We start from the raw sequence: 9,874 nt of genomic DNA on the forward strand, positions 1-9,874 counted from the left end.
CTGGCTTTGCGGTAAATGCATAGTTGTTTCGCCGCTACGTTGCAGCTCGATTCGGCTGTCGATGGGTGCGCAAGAACACCCTTTTTATTGCGATAGCTTTCATCGGCGTCACCGTCGCCATCACCGTGAGGTTCCGTGTAGCAGGGTGATAAAATCGTCGCCGCGCGCCATAGCGAAAAGCATATCGGCGCGCGGCGACGATTTGGGAGGGAGGGAGGCGGGGCATCGCCGCAATTAAGGGGAACTTGACTCTATCTCCCACGCGAAAGCAACAAAGCGGTAAGGCAGCGCGGGGAGGGAGGGTGGGGGGCGCAGCTTCGAAGGAAGAAACGCTTGCGCCGTGCGGTCGATGCCCGTCGCATCGTCGCGCCTTCATTACATCAGATTTCGGCGCGCGGCGACGTTTCATCGACGGGGACTCATAGACGAGGCAACCTAAAGTTTGCCCGCGCGGCACCAGTGCCGAATGCTCCCCTAGCGGACGGATAGAAGTGTCGAAGGTCGTCGCTGTGCCAGCGCGCGCGCCCGTGTCCTGTATGGCGCGAGGGCTCGTGGTTTTGTCACGTAATACTGCCGAATTTAGATTGATTGTACTGTGTAGTCACTCGCGATCGGCAAGGACGAGCTCAAAAGTTATTTCCCTTTTCCAAACGCTGCAACTTAAATTACTAGTTGTGCAGGTAATGAAAGGGGCCGCGCGCTATACTTGCCTTTTGTGTGGTAGCAATCCGTATTTAATGCAAGCCGCGGTCGTCGCATGCGTCGGTAAGCGGCAGATCGGAAAGCAGCCGCTCGAGACGTGCGTGTTATGTTTGTTGCTTGGCCATGCTTTCTAGGTCCACAATATCCAAACATGCTTCAAGATAACTGCCACCTTCCACGTACTTCCTACTTCACTCTTCCTGCCAAGAATCTTCGTTTCGTATAGTAGCCGGCCTTTGGTACGAGCTTACTTTAGCTGCGGCGGAGGCATTCGCCCGACGATATACTATAGATTTGCTTTGATGAGGCATGTATCGCTAATGCTTGCGCTCGTGCTGCTGGTCCCAAGGTAATTCTCGTTCATATAGTGACATGCTTATTGGTGCCTAATGCATGTGTTCTTTCCGTGCTCACAGTGCTAATGACACTCCCTGGGAGCCAAAATGAGAGAAGCCGTGCGTTCACGCCCAGCTGCCAACGAAACCAACGGCAATCATCACCGTCTCTGCACATCTCTGCAAGCATGCCTGTCCGCTTTCTGACTGCATCATAAAGAAATAAAAGTGACTAAACTACTGAACTCGGTATATATACTTCAAACTCGACGTCGTATACGATCTTGTCGGACACCTGCGACACGCACTTGGCTTTCACTGTCACATCCCTGTCAACAATTTGTTCAACTTCATACGTGCTGGAAGCAGACGCTCCCCTTTCTTGAGGTTGCCGCCATGAAAAAAGCTGTCGGCGTCGGCAACCTTCTTGAAACCGCATTGCAGTCTTTGCATCGCTGTTCCGCAAGCAGACGATCTGCCGCCGTCGGAAATGGAGCCCCGTAAGCACGAGCAGCGAAGGAAAGCGCGGGCGAAACAATGCAAACAAAGCGGACACTGCGCCACGGCGCGACGGCGCTGCTTGACATTTCCACATTGGGCGTGTCAGGAGGCGCAGTAGCGCCGTCTGGCGAGCGTTTTCTCGTCTATACGGAACCTCATGGCGACGGCTACGTCGACGGCAGAAATCCGCTTGGAGTGTCCATATAATTGCTATCGCAATAATACACCTCCCTGCGGACAGAGATTATTGCCTGATATTGCAACGACATGGTGTGCCTGACAGCTTGCTACGTATATGTGTCTTTAGCTGAAACCTGACGAGTCTGTGGTTTAGTATTTAGAGAGAGGTTAGTTTACCTTTCTACAGTTACGTCTGTTACAGAGTTCTGAATTGATTACGATCAGCAAGGCCTCTGGTTAGATCTCAGTAGCAACTCGCTTCCCTACTTCACATCGTCGATATCCACCTGGGAGTCCAACCCACTACCCTGGTGCTTAGCCGCGCCTTACCATAGCCTCTGAAACACCATGGTGTACCAGCGCTGTGATGGTAAGTTTGGTCTAATGCTTCGTTTCGATGCACCCTTGCGAGAGGACTGTAACTCCACCCTTCCGTAAGCTTTAACTGCAATGAAAATATAAACGTGTGAGCAGGGTTTTAAACAATGAATATAGCAACGCTGAAACAATGAAACAATAAAAAATGGCTATAATACTGAAAGAAACATGGTGGACAGTAGTGCAAATTCAAAATTGGTTAATTTTATTGTCGCCTTTCTCTTGTGCCACGATGAAAGGGTACAAAAGAAGACGGGGCCTAAATTTGTTAAATCTACTAACTTCTGACGATGACTATGCTGCTTCCTACAAAGGAGATTTCTGGAAAGAAACAAATGAATATGGATTAGAACATTGTTCTCCTAATGCACATAATACCATGTAATTCAAATGATCAGTTATAAGCTAATTTTGGCCATTTCTTACATGCGCAGCATGCTGTAGCCACTGGTCCAAATTGAAGTTTGGAATGTAGCCTTTCAAATAGTTCGTAACTCCATATTAAAGACAGAAAGAAAACTGGAATTGGCACAGCCAAGATGGACTCATAGCATAGCAAATTCAGCCGGTGATTTTTTTTTTTTTTTTTTTTTTTTGCATTGAGCTGGATTTTTGCTCTTTTAATTTAACCTTAGGCTGTCTCAAGCAACATATTTCAATGTGAATGAAGTACTTACACTTCTTCCTGCGGAGGAGAGCGGTGTAGTCGTAGGCGCTGCCGAGGACCATAGCCGTAGTTCAGGCCGTAGCCGAGGAGACCGTGACCGAAACCGTAGTGGCCAGCGCCGTAGCCGAGGGAGCCAACACCGTAGCCGTAGACTGGGGCGGCGTGGTAGGAAGCGAAGGCTGGGGTGGCAACAGCGGTGGCGACTGGGGCAGCGTGGTGGACGGTGGTGGTGGCCACAGCTGGAGCAGCGTGGGCAATGGTGGCGACGGCTGGAGCAGCGGCGTAGGTGGCGACTGGAGCGGCGTGAGCGACAGTGGTCACAGCTGGGGCGGCAGCGTAGGTGGCGACTGGAGCGGCGTGGGAAACAGTGGTCACAGCTGGGGCAGCAGCGTAGGTGGCGACTGGAGCGGCGTGGGAAACAGTGGTCACAGCTGGAGCAGCAGCGTAGGTGGCGACTGGAGCGGCGTGGGAAACAGTGGTCACAGCTGGGGCAGCAGCGTAGGTGGCGACTGGAGCGGCGTGGGAAACAGTGGTCACAGCTGGGGCAGCAGCGTAGGTGGCGACTGGAGCGGCAGCGTAGGTGGCGTAGCTGGCGACTGGAGCGGCGTGGGAAACAGTGGTCACAGCTGGAGCAGCAGCGTAGGTGGCGACTGGAGCGGCGTGGGAAACAGTGGTCACAGCTGGGGCAGCAGCATAAGTGGCGACTGGGGCGGCAGCGTAGGTGGCGACTGGAGCGGCGTGGGCAACAGTGGTGGCCACGGCTGGGGCAGCGGCGTAGGTGGCGACGGCTGGGGCAGCGTGAACAGCGGTCACGGCTGGAGCAGCGTGGTAGGTGGACACAGTGCGGGTAACAGCTGGGGCGGCGACGGCGTAGCTGGCAGCTGGGGCGTAGCTGTAGCCGAGGCCAAGACCAGAGTAGCCGATGCCGTGAGCAAGGCCGTAGTGGGAAAGGCCGAGGCCGTAGCCGCCGGTGTAGCCGGCGAAGGCGCTGGTGGCCAGAGCCAGGACAATGCAGGCACGGATCTGGGCAATGAATACAAAGTGGTGGTCTAAACATCACACTCGTATATAACAACAAAGCACAAGGTTCTGCCTAAATGTGGACAGCTTTTCCTGAAGATTTGATAGTAGAGATCTGAGGTTCCATTTGTTCCTATATTTGTGCTAGAGTTAATGAATGAGGAAATTATTGGAGCCCACATATTTCGGCTACCATAACACGTTATAATTGCCCTGTATAGTTATAAACGATCAACGTTTGCTTTTTTTGCGTCTCTAAGTATTCACTACAAACTTGTTCTGTGTCTAAGCGACTGGCAGCTGTATGACTATGCGTCCACCTTCAGGCACCCAAAACCGATTTCAGGTCACAGGCTTTATAAGGGGGTATTGATGAGAAGGAAGTTAGATATGGTAAATATGTGCGTAAACAGTGTAACGAGCGTACGACTAAATCTGAACGACGGTCTTGCACGTTCACCACACGTTTGGCTTCGGGTTCGCTGTAAGCACAAATCCCTTTAAAGCTCTCTCATGATGCCATGCAAGATTCTTAGTAGAGACGCGCTGGTGCTTCTTACCATGGTCTTTTTCAGCTGCTGACGCTCCAACTGCTGATTTTACCACCGTTCGGTCTCCTTTTTATATGCATCTGTTCACCGGCGGCGCTCTAGCGGTGGCCGAACAGAATTACAAGGGGACAAAGGACAAAAAGAGAGAGAGAGAATACATCGCAATTTACGGGTGTTTTACAAAAGCGGCCAGAAACGCATTCCGCTACTTCCCAAATGTTATATCCTCCTCACTTAAAGGTGAGGCAGAATGAAGTGATGACCCACGCAACCATAGTGGGGAGGCAGTGCCACGCCTCGGCCTTGACACCCTGTATCGGCACGGTCTATCGCTGCTCTCTATATGTATCCTCAGTTGTGCTGGGAATATAATTTAGTTCGAAAACGGCGGAATACGTAAGAAACAAAAGTGAGAAGCCGGGCAGGGCGACAACTGAAGGTTTACCGAAGCGCGCACAAAACAGGTTTCCCGATGCACCCGCTGACGGAAAGTAGATCAAACTGCGTCGTAAGATGCGCGTCTTCTGCCTTTCTCTCTCTTTTTTTTTTTATTTCGCCCTTCTTTTTTTTTCTATTAAGCTGCTTGAGTGCGTGTTATACAAGAGTAATTTCGCATGTCAGGGAAAGCTATACGAGAAAGCAGTCACGTTTCGTCGCGTTGGTACTAAGCTCCACGTAAAGTTATTCACAAAAGCGCTACGACTTGTGAGACGTAGAATCGTCGCAGGCATGAGAGTAATAAATGTAATTGAGATGCACGAGTGACCCCAGTCGCACCAGGTACAGCTCTTCCTGCACAATAGCCTGGGCTGTGTAATTTTTATTTATTCTTGCCTTCGGTATTTTTCGTCAGTGCGCTACCAGTCACCGCATTGCACGTACTGATCGCGGCCTAGATTCTTCTTCGTTGGGCACTGCACTGAAAACTTCTGATTTCAAATGAACTTACTACTGCATTGCAAATTAAGGTCGCCGCCGTAATCGATGGAATTGCATTCGGTGAAGGAGCTTGTGGTGTCGTTTTGTGGAAGGTTGGAGAATGTCTTTGAAACGTCCAAAGGAGAAAAAGACGATGGGGCAGAGCCGAGCTGCCGTTCAACATCAATGCCTCCACTTCATTGAGTTTGACTCAATTATAGTGGAGTTATTAAAAGTTTGGAGTACCTTTAATTCAACAAGTAGCACAATTTAAGCATCTCATTTTGTGCGTGTGCGTGTGCGCGTGTGTGTGTGTGTGTGTGTGTGTGTGTGTGTGTGTGTGTGTGTGTGTGTGTGTGTGTGTGTGTGTGTGTGTGTGTGTGTGTGTGTGTGTGTGTGTGTGTGTGTGTGTGTGTGTGTGTGTGTGTGTGTGTGTGTGTGTGTGTGTGTGTGTGTGTGTGTGTGTGTGTGTGTGTGTGTGTGTGTGTGTGTGTGTGTGTGTGTGTGTGTGTGTGTGTGTGTGTGTGTGTGTGTGTGTGTGTGTGAAAATGAGGGGTTCGAAGCAGCACTCGCACACTTCTCGATCTTTTTTAATTAACTGTCTACTTCTACAGCAGTTAAATTTACTCGGAAAATGTCGCTAGTTGTGCACAGCAACGTTTAGCATCCTTAGCGTTTAGCGTCCACAGCGCAGACGACCTTCCCGTCGAGTTTCCAAGCGCCCTGCTCAGCCGCCTTCGTGTTTGGACAGGAAAGTATAGCCTGCATCCTTATTGACTTTGATGATGTCTTCGCGAAGGTGTGTTCTTTGACGTCTTTGTGGGAATTTGAACCAGACTTAAAATGTCCGCTGTCTGCTTAACCGTCTACTTTGCTGTCTACTGCAAGTATTAGAACACAGCCTACGAATTTTGCGTTGTGCTCTGCGTGACACGTTTCACAGCAGCCGGTCACCATGATTCCAAACAGTCAAATGTGCTGGCCAGAATTTGCGCTACTAAACATCCTTCCACCCTGTACAAGAGCATCGGCTAGATCAACTACTACTACAGCTACTGCAATAATGTTACCCAGCATGACATTCGTGGTAACGGAAACGAGCGACAGCGTTGCCAACACGTGCGTATATGTGTTTTCTCATTACGGGGCAACAGAGCAGGAGCCTGACGAAGGCAAGGAGGGGCTCAAAGAAGGCACACACATCAATGGGAGTATTTTGTGCCTCTATCCGTATTTGACAGATTCTTGCGCGGTTCCCCTGTGACGTTGAACAACCGACAAACCTAACTAGAAACGATATTCGACTGCGTTCCCTCAGCATACATTTTCTTTCTGTGGCGCACCTTGCAATGCACCCTATGATTCGTCGGTGTTTTTTTGTGTGTGATTGGTTGAGGCAGGGGAGGGGGGGGGTAGGAGGCTCTTTTCATCGGAGCATGCCCTAAAGACCCAAATTCATATATGTTTTTGTTTGCTTCCTTCATTTTCTTAAAATATGTTACAGTTTGCAGCGCCTGATTTGTGACGGTCTTCACGCTGATGATGACAGTTACCTGCTGAATTGTGTTGAAGTCGGCATGTATGTCTATTTTATGGTTTCCAGCTATGTAAATTGTTCATTCGCGATTGTTCTGTATAGATGCGCACATTTTCTCCTGATAAAAAGTAACTATATAACTATGTTAGCAATGGTAGAGGAACGCCACCTCTTGAGAAACGTGGGAGAACCACGATCCTATTGTTAAACATGTTGTTTGGTATGACAGCGTGTTGCCCAAATGTTATCCAGAAAGTCATTAGCACTTGTTTAAAAGACATTTGCCAAACATTCATTGGTTGTTCAGTGTGACCTGGATGTCGGCGACACGTTCCTCGAGCAGTTACGCATTAGAACAATCAATTTGTTATCCCTTGTTAATAATGGCCACCTATCCAAAGCGTTTACGTTGTTAAATTGTTTATACTATTTGAATCTCATTTACGGACATTCTCCTATACGTTTATTTGCTCGCTTTTCAGGAAAACCTCACGGTGGGCGCAAGTACACCGCATGTCATCTATGTTTTTCCATCTATCCACGTTCTCTCATGTTTACGGGAGCGCTGTAGAGAGAAATTTTCGCCCATGAAAAATAGAAGTGACTTTGCTATTCAGTGAAACTAATGAACAATTATGCAACGCATGCCACTTTTAACTTACTGCTCCACTTTCCCTGCCATATGGCTTTGACTTGAAGGCCAAGGTCCACAAAGCACGTCGTACGTTGGAGCAATCAGCAAAGAAGAGGGTGTAGCCATCGAGATAAAGCGCACACAATTTTCTCCGAGTTTGGAGGGCCGCAAAATTCAAAACCGGCAGCAGTGGGAGACCCTGCTGCTCAGCTCAGACCAGCAAGACCCGGTCTGGGCCGTCCAGCTAGCCGAGACAGCCGCTGAGACCCAGGGGATCTCGGGCGTCTGCTAGGTGGAGGGAGGCTGCGTCCGCCCTCGTGAATTGCTGGCACCAATAAAAGTTGATTCTCTCTCTCTCTCTCTCTCTCTCTCCGAGGTGACGTGCTAGTCATAAGCGATTTTTACTAATGAAACGCTTCGTAAATGTGACTCCAGTTTTAGCAATCCGTACTTCTAAAGTGTCCTCACAGCCTGAACAGTAGGATACGCGAAAATGACTGGCCCGAATTCACCAAGCTTATATTACGTACCTGCCTTGTACATCTTACGTATTTGTGAAAGCTTTCTTACCTATGAGGAATTCGTGAATACTGGCCTGATGACCGTAGCGCTGCGTTGAAGAATAGAGCTGAATGTGCACTTTGCGGAACACTCAAGTGAAGGTAGACTGCTTCCCTTCGAGCGTAACAGCAGTCCCTTTTGTGCAGCTGATTACGCCTCTGTAATCATTTTGTGACACTGACTTGTGGTAGACTAAACTCGGATCGCCACTTTGAAAACTGAAGCTGGATTGTCAAGATGTACTTTCATTAAATTCGGTATTGTTTGTTGGTGTGTGATCCGGGTTGATTCGCGATCAATAAATGCACAATCATGTACCGCACAGACGGAAACACGACCAATATTCCAGGTTATCTGCACAATTTTAACTCTCAAGTTCTTGACGTGCCACCTGTATATCTGCAGAATGTTTACACGTATTTCTTGCATATTATGTATTTACACAAACTGCAGGATCACTCCGCAGAATATTCTTTTCACGTAAAAATAGGCGTATGTCTACACTGCTAAATTTTAAGCCCGTTACAGGTACTTCGCTTGGGAGGTTTCCTTCAACAAAAACGTACCATATGGATAATAAACGAATCTGTCTTGGCTTTGACACTGCTTAAAGATAACATAAGCAGAAAAATGAAACATTTTGCCCGATTGCGCTGCTTTTGCAACGCGCAGCGCACACCAATTTTTGCCATCCTCAATCCAAACACCTGAATTCAAAAGTAATATCGGCAGAAACGTCACAGGCCTGCGCGGCACACGCAGCACAGTTAAAGTGTAAGCTGGAGAAGCGGCCTCATAGCACATGTACATGTGCAAGTGAAAGTCTGATCGGCCACGCCTTGGGTTATCTATATTTTGCCATAGACGGCTTCGTACATATTTAAGCTATGTTTCGTGTCTATGCCTTTAAAAAATGTGGCTCAAAAAAATTTGTGTGCACCTTGCAGAAGCACTGCTTGAAGAAAGTGAAAGCTGAGTCGTGAAACTTACGAATGCGTTTACATTACAATTCATACATTGATTTCATGCTTAGAAGGAACGAAGTCTTGACTTGTTTGACAAAGCATAATAGGCTGGTTCTGGCCTGCTCTGTGTCAATACAGTCCCGTACTAGCATACAATGGCAGACCTGCTATGAATATTCCCAAACTGTTGCCTCAATAGCGTACCAAGGAGGGTGTCCTTCAGCGAAGCATGCAAAAGCGAGGATATCGGCATAATAGTTTCGGTTGTGTTAGCTTTATCTGCTGACGAAGAGCTATGATTAAATACTTAGAGGACGCTTAAGCTTCGCCTTTGAGAGTGGAACGCGATAGCGTTATCGGGCCCCGTTAACGCCGACATCGACACCAGATTTTCTGTGGCACGAGGCCCGATATGAAACAATGGTCTGCCCTGCACTGCGGGCGGCAGTGCAGGGCAGAACGATTGCTCATACCTCCGTAAGGCAGAGGCTACAAGCAGTGACTCATGAATGGTTCATGCCCCCGTAAACAAGAAAAAAGGGGCTTGTGTTTTAGTTTCCGCGTAACAGAATTATCTTTTCTCGTATATTCAAATTACAATTCGACCCTATCATATCTGTAGGTTGTGTGTGAGTTGTGCTTTATGAATTTTCTGACGCATTTTACTTTGAACAAGTTCAGCAACGCCTATGCGCCACGTGGAGGGCCTGGGTGGTTCGGGATGCTTGGTTCGGGATGATTTTTCTGATACGGACAACGCCGCCGACGCCGACACCAGATTTTCTACGACACGGGGCCCTTAACGCTACCGCGTAAAAAAGGTGTCGTGTTCGCTCCTGTTCCTCTTGAACGCGGGGTTGACAATATTACTTATTATTTTCGTTATGAGCAGTGAGTTTTATGATATGTTCTTGCACATCACATG

The 9,874-nt window shown here is 48.5% G+C and overlaps 1 protein-coding gene across 1 annotated transcript; it reads right to left on the reverse strand.

The window, feature by feature from the left end:
- Positions 1-2,207: 2,207 nt before the first annotated feature.
- On the reverse strand, positions 2,208-4,856 carry LOC119455074 (larval/pupal cuticle protein H1C-like). Its single transcript, XM_037716582.2, has 3 exons — positions 4,344-4,856; positions 2,774-3,786; positions 2,208-2,417 (listed from the first exon to the last, which is right to left on the reverse strand). The coding sequence occupies exons 1-3, from the start codon at positions 4,344-4,346 to the stop codon at positions 2,246-2,248; spliced, it is 1,188 nt and encodes a 395-aa protein (XP_037572510.1). The 5' UTR covers positions 4,347-4,856; the 3' UTR covers positions 2,208-2,245.
- Between the last annotated feature and the right edge of the window lie 5,018 nt (positions 4,857-9,874).

The sequence above is a fragment of the Dermacentor silvarum genome, chromosome 6 (assembly GCF_013339745.2).
Source record: "Dermacentor silvarum isolate Dsil-2018 chromosome 6, BIME_Dsil_1.4, whole genome shotgun sequence".
NCBI classification, from domain to species: domain Eukaryota; kingdom Metazoa; phylum Arthropoda; class Arachnida; order Ixodida; family Ixodidae; genus Dermacentor; species Dermacentor silvarum.